This window comes from Ostrinia nubilalis, chromosome 25 (genome assembly GCF_963855985.1).
Source record: "Ostrinia nubilalis chromosome 25, ilOstNubi1.1, whole genome shotgun sequence".
Lineage (NCBI taxonomy): Eukaryota > Metazoa > Arthropoda > Insecta > Lepidoptera > Crambidae > Ostrinia > Ostrinia nubilalis.
This window is the reverse complement of record NC_087112.1, coordinates 6607250-6626045: the sequence shown is the minus strand read 5'-3', so window position 1 is coordinate 6626045 and position 18796 is coordinate 6607250. Positions and strand designations below refer to the sequence as shown.

At 38.8% G+C, this 18796-nt stretch overlaps 1 protein-coding gene across 1 annotated transcript in view; it reads left to right on the top strand.

Moving 5' to 3' along the window:
* LOC135084096 (IQ motif and SEC7 domain-containing protein 3) overlaps nucleotides 1-18796 on the top strand; it is a 75957-nt gene that overhangs the window by 26456 nt on the left and 30705 nt on the right. Inside the window, exons 3-5 of the mRNA XM_063978839.1 lie at nucleotides 13870-14045; nucleotides 14647-14791; nucleotides 16485-16574. Coding sequence (XP_063834909.1) covers nucleotides 13870-14045; nucleotides 14647-14791; nucleotides 16485-16574 — 411 coding nt within the window. The remainder of the gene's footprint in view (nucleotides 1-13869; nucleotides 14046-14646; nucleotides 14792-16484; nucleotides 16575-18796) is intronic.

Genomic DNA, 18796 nt, shown 5'->3' with positions numbered 1-18796 from the left:
CTTACTACAAAAGTTGCCGAAGTTTCGACATAACGTCCGATAACGTGTCCAAGTGTCGTGTTTGTCAAAATAAAGTTATTTAAGACAAAAGTTTCACATAAACAAAGCCGTTTGAGATAGTGCGGTGTATCAAAATACCGATCTTGGCCAGTTATGTGGGAAGCTTGCTCGGACCATAGGATTAGTAGATTAGATATGTAACGTATTAATGTTTGAAACAAATAAACTATTTTTCTTTCTTTCTTTCAATAGAAATGGGATCAAAATGTTTATAGAGTTAATACTACGGTTCATAAAAGAAGTGAAGATTCGACCAAACCAACGCGTGCGGCCCGCGTGCACGATGGCGAGATGCAGTGGAGATAGCGGCCCTACTGATTCCTACCGAACCTTTACTGTGAAGTACTTACTTCAAGTACTTTACAAGAATTTAACATAAGGTTGGTCTCCTGTTGTTTAGGTTACACAAAAATAATAAACACTTTGTAACATTTTATAGTATTTAGAATAGTTTTCACATCGAAGAATTAAGTTTTACTGGTAAAAACAGGAGTTGATAGCGTTAGGAAAGGTCCAGTAACGTAGATAAATTTCCCTGCAGTTACTTATTTCGGCCAGTTCCAAATACTTTTGCTACATTACAAATGATCCGCTAATCGAATCTAACCTGACTTGTAAACCGGATCAGTTAACACTTAAATCGATACCAAGTTCATACAATTTCATAAACGTGTTAGCCACTCGTTCATGCAATGGTCAGCGGGATGCGCATGAGTGCCGGTGATCACTGTCAAGGAACGCGCACGCGCCGTGTTCTTTACTTGTACAGTCGCGTACAAGTGTGTTAATTGTAATTAAATTAATGCTTTACTCTTTCTTACGGATTTTATTGCCTGTTTATGGACGCTAGATTTTGAGTTTGCTAAGAGTAGGCGCACACCGTTGATTTTTAGTTGGCCGATAGTTGTGCCCGATTTTAAATTGTATGAAGAATCGGCAAAATCGAATCGGCGTAGTGTGCGCACTCCCATACATGCCCATACTGATCAACTGCCCTACTAAACTATCGGCCGACGAAAAATCAACGGTGTGCGCCTACTCTAAGAGTACTTAGTTGCTTATTAACAATACCAAGGAGGTACTTGTAAAGAGAAACAACTCCTTTTTTGGACAATTTAACTTTCCTCAGGACAAACTTGACCTTCACTGGTTGGGTTTTTATTGGCGGTCAAGCTGTAGATCCTGACTACACAAGAGTTGCAGGCGGTGGGAATAGTCCCGTTCTGGTCTAGTAGCAAGATAGTTGGACTCTTTGTATCCGGAGATCTTCCTGAGCTTCTTGGTGTTGGTATGAAAAGTCACTGTCTAGTTTTTTCCACTTTGGTTACGGTTTATGCAGAGGCTTGAATAAAACTGTTTCTTCGAAAATAAGTATGATTCCGTACATTTACTACCATCGCATAAGCCATCGTTTATCAAAGCTTATAATTAAGACTGACACTAGTTTTATAATGTAACCTTCACATGACGTAACGAAGGGCTAACTAGACAAGTAATTTGTTACTTCTCCGAGACAATTAATGAATGAATATGTTATATTCACGACAAGACCTATTTTCAATTGCTCTTCCAAATTGCCGTACTTACCCAACAAAGAGTTCAGAATGAGGTTGTGCCCAAAGTGGCCCGCACCATTAGCTTTGGAGCTGCAACGATTTTTCCAACTGCAGTTTTGGTGTTGTGCCAGCTTTGGAACTTTGGCGCAACGCGGCCAATGCCGTTTTACATTGTAACGAGTAAGGGGCGATTTAGTGTGCAGTGTATTATATTATAGTGCGTGCGTCACACTATTGCTTTTGGCGGGAAAGTTTCGGGAAGGTTCGTATTTTTTCGGCAGACGGCGCCACGGTGGACTGAACACATCAGACTATTCATTTTTGTTGCGAAATCATTTTTATTCTCTGTACAGAAGATACCAGTGTGTAGCTTGTCGTGCTGTAGCCATTACTCATTTAGGCTGGGTTGCACCATTTTACTTTAACTCTAACAAACGTCAACAGTTATTTACAAAAACACCAGTTATACTTACAGTTAAAGGTGGTGCAACTCAGCCTTAGTGAAGTCACAGAGTAGGCTAACACACTAAAATCTAAACAACACACATGTACTTCACAGTGTACTAATGTGTGAGTAGATGTTACAGGTAATTGCAAGAAAAAATGGGTTTTTATCGAAAGATACACAAACAGAATGCTAACAGAGACAGCAGAATCAATATTGATAGGCAAACAGACAGGATAGGTATATCATTATTTAATAAACAATCCCTTGCGAAAACATATTTTTCTTGTACCTTATCGGAAATGTTACCTCTGCGACACATTTTTACTTTGTGTAGGAGATTGGGATAGGAACGGGATGGGATACCTTCGATTGAGCAGACTCCACAGGACGGTCCAAGCTTGGTTCTTCTTTCACTTTCACAAACACTTGAATTTTTATTGAGATGAGTTTAGCGCGCGATTTGGGTTTATTTGAATTGGTTTATTTTGGATACTTATTTAGTATTAACGCCCAGATAGGTAGGCGAAGCGGCGCGTTGCGATGCGAGAGCGAGACTGAAGGTGGGAGGGAGAGGATAGGAAAAAGGACTGTCAGAATGAGTGATAGAATAGTGTGACATGAGTTCGAAATGTATGAGGTTTTAATGCTGGCGCGTACAACTCCCCCGGCCTAGAGGTCTTCCTCTAGATTGAATAGCGTTTGTAAAAAAAATAAAGTTAAAAACGCAAAAAAGCATGCGTTAGAGAGAACTAAACGAGTTAAATTTGAGTTAAATAAGCGTTAAAGTTGAGTTAAATTCAAATTAAAGTTGAGTTAAATTAAAGTTAAGAAAAAATAAAGTTAAGAACATTATTTGAGTTACTGTAAAGGAAGAGGACAAACTCTAACTACAGGCCGAACATAAGTACCGGTTGCAGTGCGAATCTTTAAGGTGCGAATGATTTTGTCCTTTCCGGGATATACTTCCACAACCACACCCAATGGCCAACAAAGAGGATGCGCATTGTCATCTTTTATAACAACAACAGAGCCCACATCTATCGGTTTGGTCACCGTATTCCACTTTTCACGGCGTTGTAGAGAAGTTAAATACTCCTGACTCCAGCGACGCCAAAAGCTTTGCACTAATTTATTGACTAACTGATAACGCGTTAACCGATTGTCAGAAATATCAGAGACATCCTCTACTGGTAAGAATTTCAGTGGAGTTATATTGAGAAAGTGATTGGGAGTGAGAGCGGATACATCAGATGGGTCAGAGCTAAGAACACACAATGGTCTACTATTCAATAAGCCTTCTATTTGTACAAGTACAGTGTTGAACTCTTCGTATGTTAACACTTGAAGACCAATAACTTTATAAAGATGCGTTTTTACATAACGAACATTTATCTCTGTGATGCCGTTAAAGTGCGGGCCATATGGTGGACTATGAAGAAACTTAATGCGTTGTTCAGCCAAATGTGAACTTAAATAATTTTTGTGAGAGTCAGATTCTAAAAGAGCGTAAATTTCGTCAAGCTTGCGTTTAGCGCCAATAAAGTTAGTACCTCCGTCGCTATATATCATGGAAACGGGGCCTCTTCTACAAATGAATCGACGAAAAGCGGCGAGAAATAGATCAGAGCTTAAGTCTGAAACTAACTCTATGTGTAGAGCCTTAGTTGTAAGACAGCAAAATAAACAAATATAAGCCTTCTGGCTTTTAACACCTCTGCGGCGAATGTGAGTAATAAAGAAGGGACCTGCATAATCGACCGATGTATAAACAAAGGCTTTAGCTTCTGAAACGCGAAATGATGGCAAGTCGCCCATAAGAGGGTTTGTAGATTTAGGGTTTAAACGAAAACAAATATTGCATTGATGCACTCTTTGACGTACTAAGTTACGTGCGGAAAGTATCCAAAATTTCTGTCTAAGCAGACTGAGTAGAAGTGAAGGACCAGTATGTAAATTACATACATGAAAGTAATCAACTAAAAGTTGAGTGAAGCGATGTTTAGGCGATAGAATGATTGGATGCTTTTGTCCATAGTTGAGTTGAGAGTGAGTGAGTCGACCTCCGACACGAAGTATATTATCAGAGTCAATGAAAGGGTTAAGTTTGAGAAGCGATTTGTTAAAGGGTTTATTATTTTTAATTGCGTGCATATCTTGAGTAAAAAATAGTGCCTGTATATGGCGTACTAAATAGAGTTCAGCGAGTTCTAAATCAGAGGATGTTACCACTCTGTTTGAACGTAGTATTTTAGCGAAGCGTAACACGTACACAGTAGCGCGTAATAATTTTGGGTACGTGGAAATGCGATCAATTAATCGATCGAAAGGGTGAGAGTTCGATTGAGAGCTTGTCTCTGAAACAAGAGCGATAGTTTTCTCTTCCAGTCGAACACTGTTAGATGAAACTTGAAATGGCTCGATAGGCCATTGCGAGATTGGCTGAGCTGTCCATTGAGGAGAGTGAAACCAATTTAATTGATTTAATAATGCTTTAGGAGTTACCGGTCGCGATATTACATCTGCAGGATTTTCATTTCCATTAACATGATACCAAATTTTGGCGTTGAGTTTCGAATTAATTTCAGTAATTCTATTCGCAACAAATGTGTGAAATTTGTACGCGGGAGAATGTATCCACGTGAGAGTGACAGTCGAGTCTGAAAATGCGTAAATTGAGTTAACAGGATAACGATTCTCTATACTATCGCGAACCGATAACAAAAGATTTGTTAAGAGCAGCGCTGCGCACAGTTCAAGCCGCGCAAGAGATATTTTCTTTAAAGGCGCGACGCGCGATTTGGATGCGATAAGAAAGACTTCACCGGGTGAATCTGCATCAGAGCTCACGCGCACATAAACTACAGCTCCGTAGCATACTTCGCTGGCGTCCGCGAAGCCCATGATAGTGACGTGACAACCCGCGGTGATTCCTATATGACGAGATATTTTTAATTGCGATAAATAGTTAATCTCACTATCAAACCGATTCCATTTATTTTTTATTGAGTCTGGAACTGGCTGATCCCATTCAAGTTCGCGCTGCCAGCATTCTTGAATTAAAAGTTTGAGAAACGCTGTCACAGGGCCTAGCAAACCCAAAGGGTCGAATAATCTAGCGGTTGCGGAAAGAATCGTGCGTTTTGTGCATTGGTCAGAGTTAGTAGAGTTAATTTTGTAAAGAAAAACGTCATCATTAGGTTGCCACTGCATGCCTATGATTTTTGTCGTAATTTCTGAGTCAGTGTCAAAATCGACGAGCTGTGGATTTTTATGCGAATCGGGAATCTTATTTATAAGCTCAGGGTTGTTCGAGATCCACTTAACCATTTTAAACCCCCCGGCCATGAACATCTTAACCATTTGATGGTAAGATTGTTCAGCTTTTTCTAACCCGTCCATCGATGAGACATAATCGTCCATATACATACAGGATTGAGCTTCAGACGCGGCGATAGGATAATTCGCGCGCTCGTCCTCAGCGAGTTGGCGAACGACACGCATAGCGAGGTAAGGCGAGCTAGAAACGCCAAAAGAAACCCTATTGTATTGATAAGTATCAATCGGTGATTCAGGATCAAATCGAAATAATATGCGTTGAAACGGGTGGTGATTTTGATCAAGCTTCACACAGAAATACATCTTTTCAATATCAGCAGATAAAGCGACTGAGAAAGTGCGTAAGTTAATTAAAAGATCAAAAATATTACTTTGTAAGTTTGGGCCAGTGTAAAGAACATCATTTAACGACTTTCCAGAGGTTGTTTTACAACTTGCATCTAAAACGACTCGAGTTTTTGAAGTGAGTTTATCTGGTCGGTATACTGCATGATGAGGTATATAATAATTTGGAGTATTTTCCTCTGAATTCGATGCGTTTTCAACTTTTGACAGAAAACCGCGATCGATACAGTCTTGAATATTTTCATTATAGTTAGTGCGTAAGCCCGGAGTTGAGTCTAACTTTTTCTCTAAGTTATAAAAGCGACGCCTAGCAGTAAAGTAAGAATCGCCGAGTTCTGATGGGTCGAGTTTAAATGGCAAAGAAACGGTATACGTCCCAGAGTCGTCGCGAGAATGAGTTGATTGGAAAATGTTTTCACATATTTCGTCGTCAGGGCTGATGTGTCTCTTAGTAGGTACACTTTCAAGCTCCCAAAAGCGTTGCGTGAGTGATTCTAATGAGTGCGAGTCTACATTGCAAAAGAATGCTTTATTATCATTGCGTGAATGAGCTGAGTAGCACTGAGCGCGTCCCATAGCGAGATATCCGAGCGTGGTTTCGATGGCGATGACAGAGGATTGGGGTGAAGTTATTTTATTACTACCTAAAAGAAGCGGGAATATCTCATTGCCTAACAAACAATCGATTTCAGCAGGGATATCGAAGCTGTCATCAGCCATAGGAAGACCTTGTAAATGCGATAACTGGGTTATGTCAACCTTTACATTAGGTAAATAATCGGTTATTGTATCAATGACGCGTGCGTTAATAGTGTATTTACACCTGGGATCAAAGCGTGAGGCAATTGTGAAAGATACATATCCTAGCGACACACTTTCAGACTGACCTATGCCCTTAATAGTGGTAGGTAGCGGATTGACTTTTAAGTTCAGTCGCGCACAACATTTATTTGTGATAAAGTTGCTCATCGAACCTGTGTCTAGAAACACGCGTAATTTTTGACACGTCTTATTATTGTCATAAGTATACACTGACGCGGTGGGTAATAAGACCGTGGTACTAGATTCATCAGCGATCGACAGCGTGACTGCAGAGAGAGACACATTGTTGGTTGGCATCGATTGCAACGGCGGCGTGACCGGACCGGGCGCGGACATGGACGCGTCGGTCGGCGAAAGCGTCGCGCTGCCAGTCAGCTGTTGTGACGTCATAGGTCTATTCACGTTAAAATTATCTATATGAATAAGAGTGTGATGTTTACGTTGGCAAACTGAGCAACGATTTTGAGATCTGCAATCTTTGATGTTATGAAAGCCTAAACAATTGAGACAAAAGTTACATTTAGTAACTAAAGAGTGGCGAGTTGGCGCATTTTTCGAGAGAAAATAACTGCATTTGAACAGGGCATGTTCAGGTTCCGTCTTACAAAGTTGACAATTCTTGCGTACAGCGGATGGAGTGTATGAGCCTTGCGAATTCGGTTGAGATTGGAAGTAATGTTGATTGGGTTTTACTCCAGAAGCTGTATTAGAAACAAACGACTGTGTCGGTTTCGAGTTTTTAGACTGCGATGCGAAATTCGTTTTATTATTAACGTACAGCTTATTCTGCGTAAAAGATGAGCGTAAAGAATGGATCTTATTCTGTTCTTTTATAAAAGTCTTGAGATCATTAAACGTAGGCATTTTTACGTGCTTAATGGATTGTTCAAATAAATTTAGAGTGTCTTTGTCTAATTTACTGAGAGCAATATGAGTCAAAATGAAATCGGAAAGGTCATCAATCTGTAAACGTCGTAAGGCAGCTTCAGCTGAGCAATACTGTTCCAAAAATTCATCTAAAGATTGCGATTTGAAGTTTATTAATTGTTCCAAATACATAGAGGCTTGTACTCTTATGTCTTGGTATTTTTCTAATAGGTTGTTCCAAATTATGTAATAGTTCTCACCAGTCGGTGGAATACCCGAGCAAATTGTAAGTGCTTTTCCGGAAAGTTTTCCTATAAGGTATTGAGCCTTTTCACCTGGAGACAAACCAGTGTTCTCATGAATAAGCGTTTTAAAATTTTGGTAGAAAACGGGCCACTTGGAAGGGGCTCCGTCGAAAGAGACTAGTTCTAAAGGCGGTAATTTTTTTACGAAATCCTGTTTGCGACGCTCTGTGTTGGCCTTTAGTTGTGCGATGGAGCTTTGCACCGAAAGGATGTTACAGTACAAATCGTCAAACGAGTTGAGTGCGGCAAATGTAGGTTTGAGTTCCTCATCATTTTTCATATAACACAAATTAAGTTCGTCAATGGTATCAAGAAAATCCGATCTCGTTTTTTCAATCGAATGCATGCGAGACATGAAAATTTGTTCAATCTGAGGGTCGGAGACCTTTAGGCTGAGGTCGTATAGTTCCTGAACCCTCTGAAAAAGCGCTTCTTTTTTAGCTTCAAGCAAATTAATTTTGCGTTTTACTCCCTCCATTGTATTGGTAGGTGAGCAAACACACGCACGAGAGTTAGCGTTAAAAATGAGTTGAGTTGTGCGTATTTATTTATAATCCAGTAGGAAAATAAAATGCGTAGCGTATGTAAGCGAATTTGAAATTGAATTGAAATAAAATTTTAAAGATTGAATTTAAAAAATATACGTGTTTACAAACAACGAGTTGACGTTTGAGCGAATAGTAATTTCTAGAATGTGTCAAATATCAAACGAATCGAACTTTCCAGAAAGGATGTGTCAAACGAGCGAATTTTCTAGAATTTTCTAGAGAGTTGTCAAAATGACGGATGCGTGAAAATGTGTAGTTGTGATTTTATGTAAGTGTAAAGGATAGGAAATGAACCATGCGGCTCGGTAGGACCAGAAAGGAGTTGTAGGAGATTGGGATAGGAACGGGATGGGATACCTTCGATTGAGCAGACTCCACAGGACGGTCCAAGCTTGGTTCTTCTTTCACTTTCACAAACACTTGAATTTTTATTGAGATGAGTTTAGCGCGCGATTTGGGTTTATTTGAATTGGTTTATTTTGGATACTTATTTAGTATTAACGCCCAGATAGGTAGGCGAAGCGGCGCGTTGCGATGCGAGAGCGAGACTGAAGGTGGGAGGGAGAGGATAGGAAAAAGGACTGTCAGAATGAGTGATAGAATAGTGTGACATGAGTTCGAAATGTATGAGGTTTTAATGCTGGCGCGTACACTTTGAATTGGCAATCTTACCTGTTTGATTTGCTTTATAAAGATATTTAAAACAATATTTATTTTTGTTAATCAGTAATAACGAGCACTTGAACCAAATGGGTAAAAATACATATCTACTACTGTAGTAAAGTTCAGTCGATATCAGTTTTGTTACAAATTAACACCTCTTGCAATAACATGCTGCACAAAAAATATCTTTTCTTTCAATACTAATTACCAACTAGCTTACCCTTAACCCATTAAAGGGCTCAGGTGACTTAATTACCATCATTGTATTTTGAACTTAATCCACTATCATTAAGTCGAAAAACAACTTTTTTCAATACGCTGTGGGATCAAAATCAAAATTATCTTTATTTGTGTAGACTAATTAAATTAGTACTTACAATGCTCTTAAGGAGCCTATACATTTATCATTCTTTTTCACCAGTGCTTCGAGACAAGATCAATGGCCTACACATACAGACCACGCCTCTCCGGATTATTATAAGCCAAAATTAAAGATCTAAATAATGTATATCAGGAGTTCCTAAGTAGATAGGCAAACATTGCAGTATCTTATCTCCTGCACCATCCATATTGGCTGACCCATATTTCAACAGAGATTTGGGGTATCACGCAAGATTACAGCATTCCCTCGAATGTTCAGAATTTTCGCGAACATTTTTTCCATTGAACTATGTAGATAATACAAGCTGATAAAAAAGAAGGGCTTTTTTTTCAAATAAGGCAAGTGAAATGTAGGTCTTGAATTTTTTATTTTATTATTCTGTTTACAATTTTTTTATTTTATTATTCTGTTTACAATTTTTTTTCTAAAACCGTATTTTTTTCTAAAACCTATTATTATTTCATAGATTTTCCTCAGTTTTTTTTCTGTTTTCCTAATTATTTTACATAATTATCGTCAATCAGAAGGTGTTGAAGATATTTCGGAAGTTTTTTTAAACAAAAAACTCGAATCTGTATATCAAAGTGTTAAATACGATTGTTATTAACCACTTTTGCACCCCACTGTACTAAATTACAGTAATTTTTCAACGCTCTGCCGAGCTCCTTGAATTAAACAAGTATTATCATATTAGCAACAGGTACTGTTACTGTGATGGCCCGTCGTTGGCATTTTGTTGTCGACTGTATATACTTACATAAATATGATTATCATCTTTAAGTCTGTCAAATTAAGGTCCAAAGTTGAGTAAACATTTTTGTAATAAATTAGCGTAATTTGATTGTGTTTCCATTCATAAAAATGCACCGTTTAGGTAACACAGCGTTTGTTTTGGAATGCATCGAAAGTTTTTATTATTATTTTCGTAATAAACGAAAGGTTATACATCAAATATTGCTTATCTACTCTTTATTCTGTTTATTGGTAATCTTCGTCTTTATTATTTTTTATTGATATACATTTTTCTTATTCAAAATTACATTCTTTACCTTGTAAAAAAAGTCTTTGGAGCCAAATTAATATACGAGTAGTACATAGAAGCCAAATTCAAATCTGAATATTTATTTGTATGGCATACATACATTTTATTCATTGCGACACAAGACATCATAAATCATACATTTGACCTAATGCTATGTTTCGATTACAAGCGCAGTTATTATAACCTCATTAGAAATCGTTCAGCCGTTTGCGAGTTATTCTCGAACTGGCACACGTATTAAGTAATCGTGAAAAGGGTTAAATCATAAGCTTCTTACATATTGCACCATGAGAGCACACTGTCCCATATTTGAAACTGTACAAATATTTGATTTAGATAGCAGAAGAGTTTGGTATCGGATAGTGAAGTCCCGGTATATTTTATAGAACTACTTATCCGATAATTAACTTTTAAAAAAAATAAAACCGACTTCAAATGCGTGAACACAAAAAAAAACTAAAAATTAAAAATATTGCATATAAAAAAGTTCATCCCCAATTTTACACCCTTGGGGGTGAAATATTTTCTTCAAATTCGCATGAAACCATCCTTTTGATAATACCTATTCAACAAAAAAATAATCGTTCAAATTGATTTATAATCGGCGGAGATATTGCGTATAAAAAAGTTCATCCCCAATTTTCCACCCTTGAGGGTTGTATTTTCTATTATTAAATTTAAATGGGACCACCCTTGAGGTATTACCTATACGCCAAAAAAAGATTTGTTCAAATCGGTTCATAATTGGCGGAGTTATCGCGTAACAAACATAGAAAAAAAAAACATACGGGTCGAATTGAGAACCTTCTCCTTTTTTGATGTCGGTTGAAAATGGAAGTCAGAAATATTCAGTCAGTTTTGATTTGAAGAGGATGCCTTGTAGATAGGTATTTTCGTGCATTTCAAGCGTTATGTATGTATGTAAAAAGAGAATGTTTAATTCTTTATGTACCTTAGATTGCCCTTAATGGCAAATATTAAAAAACAATAATGCACGAAGATATTAGGATTATACAATATTACAAGTATTCCTAGTGTCGTTACATACAAAAACGAACAATATCTGAAAACTAACACTTATCCGGTGCAATGTAATTTTCGTATTACGTATCCGAAAATGTAGTGCCTACTTAGTTTATATCCGTAACAAATGGCAACACTAGAAAAGGTTGTGTAGGGACTGGGAGTACAGATAAGGGAAAACATTTTAGGCAACTGACATCTCCTTTCATAAATGTAAACAAAACATTGGCAAGATGAAGTTTGTTAATGAATGTACTTAATCAACATTTGTAAGGGTTAACTCTTTTTGTGTAACAGAGGTAGGTGCACATTACAAACCGAAACTAAACTCATTTGAACAAGTAAAGATTGAAGCTTTTGATTCGTTGAATATCAAAATTTAGACCCAATCACAGTGACAATAAAGCGTTGTTTTGTAATCTAAATTATATTACATATAGTAGGTACAGTGTGTCCGGGCATGTAGTGATCAAAAGGGCGTAATCTATGGGAAATTTTATCGATGAAAATGTATATTTTCTGGTACAAGCGGATCGACCATGCAAACTGGTTGAAACTTCGCCATATGACGCGTCGAAGCCTTTGTTACTACAGCTGCTTCGGCATGCATATTGTTTGCATACTGCCTCGAGTAGGGTTGCCAGAAGGAAGAACATTTGACAGGGATTATTACAGAAAGGTAGGAAGGCGCTGGACGCAGGCCGCTACCAACCGGGCAACATGGAAATCATTGGGGAAGGCCTATGTTCCGCATCAGCAGTGGACGTCCTATAGCTATGATGATGATGGATTATTCTATCTAGGGAGATAAGTAGGTATAATCATCCTTCCTGTCATCCGCTTTGCACTGGAGGGAAGTCGATCCTTAACTTCGAACTCCTCCTAAGTTATACTGATTAATGTCGTTTCGGGTCCAATGACAGTTTAACTTCCCCCGAGACAAACTTGACCTTCAATGGTTGGGTTTTTAAAGCTGTAGATCCTGATCATACACAGGAGTTGTAGTGGTGGGAATGAGAAGGAGAAGTGGGAATAGTCTCGTATTCCTGTAATAAGTTCAACCGTCTCGATATACGTTTACGGTTTGTAGCCTCGTTAGATCTATCTAGAATTTCTGGCATTTAGGCGCTGATTACAATGTCTACAGTATCCGGAAGAATTACGGATTTTCTAAATAATTTAGTTACCTGCTACGGAACTATTACAATTGCTCTCCTGTATAGCCAGGATCTACAGTATGACCGCCTATAAAAACCCACCCAGTGAAGACTAAATTAGCACCAGAGGAAAACTAAACTGTTATTGAGGCTACCTGTTAGCATAAAAGTTCGTGATGGCCCACATAATAAAATATTTCTTTCTATCAAATCTATCCGACTGAAACTCAGCCTAGCAGCCCTGCAGACAGCTGTGGGACGTTAATTTATGATGCTCACGATCCATGTACCTCGTTTGGTTTTATTTGATGCATAATTACGAATAAATTTTAAGTATCCACGTAATTGCGCTATAAGAATTCTATTTGCTCTTTTCCTGTGTTAGATAAAACTAAGATATCTTTAATTCATTAATGTTTATTAGATTGCTGCGTTTGGGCATCACAAGCTAATCATGCGTCAATTCCATTAACGATTAGGCAACCTTCATTGAAATGTGCATTTACATTAAAAATATCTTATTCAACATAGTTCTGACTTTCTTTGTCTGCAACATTTAGTTGTTCCCGTTTTACTCCTTAGGGGTTGAATTTTGCAAAATCCCGTCTTAGTGAGCACCTACGTTCTAAAAGGAACCCCCATGCAAAATTTGAAACTCCTAGCACATGTAGTTTCTGAAGTTTCGTGATGTCAGTCAATAAGTAGGTATCTCTTTACTTGAAAAAAAAAAAAACAAGGTATTTTGCTATCCTGCTGATGAGGCGACAATTCTTAAAATTCATCGTGATCAAGTCAAAATTCTTGCATACTAAAGGCCAGTTCCCACGGCATTACGTTTTTTGCAAGATCCTGTGTAGGTAGTAGTTTATTTTCACACTAGAACCTGCTTAAAAACTGATTTGGTTGCATGCGGTTCGGCTATGTCACTTTGAACGGGCTTAGTAAAATCCGAATTTTATGACGTCATGAAAATAATATGATAGTAAATTTTAAATAAACAACTTGAAAAAATCGAACTGCCTAAGGCGGGCTCTATTCGCTAAGAAATTTTAATAACGGTAATATGATAGTATTCATAAACGGTTTTTTGCTGTTGATATTACTTAACCATATCACCAGAAACTCCACGGATATTACGTTTTAATCAATTTTCTTACGCATTTATGTTCGTTCTCGAAAGTTACTCCCTTGAATAAACATGGGATCGAGTAGAAAGTTGTTCTTGAAAATCTGGGCACCTTGGAAACTTGCTAACTGTCCTCCTCTAAGTGTACCCTATGCATCACCATCTAAACATCTTCTCTCTTGTCCACAGCTTCTCCCAGAAAGTGGATGAGGAGGAGTCCGGCGGCGGCGTGGCGCTCCACCCTCCCGACGGGTTCTACACGCACCAGCACTCCATCCACAGCCACCATGGCCACACCGCCGAGCCGGACCGCGGGTACATGGAGGGCAATAGATACGTCACCGCGGTCCACCGGCCTTTACCGGGTAAGCCACAAACAACTACCTTAAATCTTAACCTACTTAAGTAGCTGTAGTTCGTCGTGCATGCTTTACACAAGAGTCCCATGATTACATCTATACTAGCCAGGGTATATGGAGAGGAACAGATACGTCATAGCGGTTCACCGGTCTTTATCGGGTAATCCACAAACCTTCAATTTAACCTACATAAGTAGTAATTGGTAGTAGGCAAGGCACATGCCTCTTAAAGCTGATGGCAGTTGGCAGAAAAGTTTTCGAGTGGCGACCACGGGCTGGAAGACGTAGGTGGACCGACGATCTGTCGACAGTCACAGGATGTACCTGGATGCAGTCAACAGAGGACCAGACTACCGATGCAGTTATCGTCGTTTGGAAAATTTTATTGTGATTCTTTATCGTTCAAGTATGTGCCTTATTTTTATACTCGTACATATGAATCTCTCGCGACCCGAAAGGCAAAAATTGAGCTCACGAATCTGTTCCGATTTCGTAGCTCTGCAAAAGGCTCGTTAAAACCCGTAAGGAGGCCTTACCCAATATCTATTCATATCCATTATTAAGTCACATAGTAAAGATATTACCTATTTCATTTCCTCAATTCCAGCTCTAAACCACTCGAACTCGTCATGTTCGTCCGCCTCGAACGCGTCGACGGGCGCGGGTCTGTGCGCCGGCGCACAGGAGCCGCCGCCGCCGCTGTACATCGCCGCGCCGCCGGAGGGATTCGGGATGGCCGTTCATACCAACAGGTCAGTGTGGTGCTCTTCAACCGATAAGGTCGTTCATGATTTAGGGATGGCATATCACTAGGTCAGAGTGGTGTGCCTTAAAGTCGCCTACCGGTGACTTGTTTTCTCATATGTTACAAAGTTTGTCACTATCAGGGTCAGTCAGGGTTAGGGCTTCAGGATGCACACAAAAATGTGAGTGTGGTCTTTCACCACCAGCGATGGCGTTATACATATTGGCCGAATCGCATAGATTGTGCGCCTAATGATGGCTAGCGTTTATACTTAACTGTTGGCACCACTGGAATGACAGGTCCTTTCTCTAGGTCCGCCATCCAAGTAAGTGCAAATGCGGTAGTCCTCCTACCGCTTCTGTCTTTAGCCACTAAGAAGTGACACTACAGTGGCGCCAACTGGTGAGCGCTAAAACGATAGCCCTTGGGCAGATAGCACTCCATCGCCACCAAAGTCGACATTCAGGATTTGGTCTACGACATTGGTTCCCAAAGTGGGGGGCGCAAAGACATTTAAATGGGGGGCGCGGGCGATCTGTGTACTTAAGTATAAAAAAATCTGCGACCGCTGAGAGAATGCATTCCAGACTGCTCCATACGACCAATAAATAATCTTGCACGGATTTTTTTGTAAGGTCGAAAGGGGGCGCTTCTCAAATAAGTTAGGGAACCCCTGCACTAGCAAGTGACAGGATCTTATTCTACAGTGGCGCCAACTGTAATTAAAATAAAGTCATAGGGAAAACCGTTACACTCGTAGATAAAATTTTAACCACTATGCTACACATAGTTGTGGGTTAATTTGATTACATAAATATGATGATGATGTTTTAGACAACATCCAATCAATCGTTATAAGTCAATGGCATTTCATACGCATATAAGTGAGTTGCTATGACTGTGAATGCCATAAAGTTTGCTATAAACGAATACTTTCACTATTCCAAAGAAGAAGCGGCACTTTCATCAATTACATTTGATTATATGGTATTGCTATAAATAGTATTGCTAAATTTAGTTTGCCGTACAATACTAAACCTTATTCATTTTAACATAGTACCTTCATTTATGTTGTGAAGGATTTTCATTAACTGATTGACAATATAAAAAAGTTATTAAAATCAGTTTTATGATTTTTTTTATTTAAAATAACAATCGTTAGTTAATAAATAAAATCGAACTGTGTAATTACTGGCATTGTATTATAATTAGTAGAAATAAAAATATATAATAATAAAATGAAGTAGAAAGCCGGCTTCAATAACTGTAAATATTATTTTTTATCGAACATAATTTTCTTTTTAATTTACAGAAAGTAGACGGGATGTTGTATTTTATAATGTTTGTAAATATATTTTTTGTATGTTCTAATATTAATTGTTTATTATGGTTACCACTATCTGTACATAAATTCTGCACTGAAAAACACTAATACACTCTACAATTTTGCTAAAGAGTTCGATAGGTATTCAACCCACTCTACCTGTCTCTTTCACTGTACCCGAAATTTTGGTATGAGTGACAAAGACAAAAGTACCTACCTACCTACATAGTTTCGTCAAATCGAGCAGTATTGGTAAGAAGAGTATCCTACCAATTGAACATAAAGTAGGGTGTATCAATGAAGTTATTAATTTTAAGTAGATTTTGGGTCCAGTTATGTTTTTCGGCGTGTGTTTATGTTAATAATTGTTCCATAGGCGTGGCACAGACGTTTCCATCATGGGGACAACGGGGATGACGCAAAAAGACCCGAGTTTGCCCCAAAAAAGGGGCAAATTGACTAGAGGGTATGTCAGGAATGCCTGTCTCGTGTACCCTTGGCCCTAGTAATATTGTAACTGTCTATATCACTAAATCCTTCTTTCGCTGATGAAAGTGAATGAAATGTATGTTATTAATATTCTCTTTTCATAAGTTAGCTTGCTTGTTGTGACTTTTTTATTTTTTATACCCTTTAAAATTAAAATAAGGACGGGCTGGGGAATGTACATGTACAATAGGACACAACTCCAGCTACCCATTTCCGATTTTTCTCTCGCTCTCATCAAATGGCGATGCTTTGCGATATAACGAGACGACATGACCGGAAATGGGTAGCTGGAAGTGTGGCCTGTAGTACATTGAAATTAATTTACCGTTATTTATAAATACAAAGTCAGAGGTAAGTAGATACTACATGCAATTCCCGTATCTTTTTTTTTTTTCAAAAAAGTCCCTTTAACTCCTCTAGCTGAATGCTTATGTTAAGGGGCACACGTCACCACAACAGACCAGCTACAACGGGGTTTGAATCGAATCTGGGGGCACGGCAGTGCCCCCACCAAGTCGAGCAAAAAAGTGGCACGGCCGTACCATCCTTTTCTCGAAGCAATTCAGGCCATTTTCGACCGCCTGTAACTTCGTTGTGGATAAAACTAGAAGGCTGAATTTTCATTAGCTATGCAGGCATTGTAAAGACATGGTATATTTAAAATTTCATTCAATTTGAACCAGTAGTTTAAGAATTATAACGGGTCAAAGTTACTTCATTTTGTCACTCACTGACTGACTCACTGACTCACCGATCATCAAAATTCTAAGGCACTTCTAGCAGACCTAGAAGCTTCAAATTTGGAATATAAGTAGTGTGGCGACACCACATGACATACGTCCGCATCATACCGGCAGCACCGCCGCACTGGACGATGAGAGCTGCTTTGCCCTAGACTACTACTAGACTTTTTATTTTAATATGTCGGTAATCTGTTTTTATTTATTTATTGAAGTACCCTTGTTTTTGTGTAATATTTATGTTGTGTGAAACAAACCTATACTAACTTCTTGCTGTCCTTATCTATCTTGCTTATTAATTAATATTCGTGTACCGTCTTTTAAGTGTTATTTCCATGTCGTATGAAACAGATGTATTTGTAAGTTCAGGCTATCTCATTCTAAATTCAGTATCAATAATTTGTGTACCCTCCATCTTATTTATATTTGTGTAGTGTGAAATAGATATACTTTTCTCCTTCTGTCTCGCTCTGACCGTTTATTATAATGTTTGTAGGTAATCGTTTTATTGTCTCACCCTAAAATGTTTGTAGATGTTATCTGTGAAATAGGTATATGTTTTGTCCTTGTCTAATATTGTAAATATTTTCCTATATAAGACCGTCCGTTTTCAAAATAAATGTTCATTGTAATTTGGAGTCAGCCTTTAATTGACCACACATAGCCCCTCTCAACAGTGGTGACCCCTACCGAACACATCATACATCAAAATGAACACAAACCCTGAGGGACGGCTGCCACATAATCATCGTCAACATCTACATGATGCGCAACAACAAGAAGTTTTCGCCATCGACCGTCCACACTCATCATCTTCAAGATACAACGCGTTAGAAGACAAGATCGACAAGCTTACAGAAGCTATTACGCAACTAGTGACGCACAATAACCAACGAGGACGTTCGCCCTATCGAAACTGGAGACAGAATCGGCAAGCATCTCGATCGAATAGCCGCAACCGAAGCCAGACGCCCAGCAACTCGCCGTACTGCTACTATCATCGCAAGTTTGGCCACAACGCAAGAAAATGTGCAGACAATTGTACATTCATGAAGAAAAATGTGCCGGAAAACTAGCATTAGCGTTGGCAGAGACGGGCACCAGCGCTAGAGTTCAATCACACCGTCTTTTCGTTACCGACAAGAAAACAAAACTGATGTTTTTGATCGACACCGGTGCGAACATCTCCGTCATTCCTAAAAGAAGTAGCCAGCAAATGAAGCCTACAACGTTCAATTTGTATGCAGCTAACAACACTATAATACCTACCTACGGTGAGAAGACGCTCGAGTTGGACCTTGGCCTACGTCGTCCATTCAGATGGAAATTCATCATAGCCGCCGTCAGCAAACCGATAATTGGAGCTGATTTCTTAGAATATCACAAGATACTCGTAGATATTGCGGGTAGAAGCCTCAGAGATGAAGTCACAAACTTATCAGTGAAGACAAAGATTTCA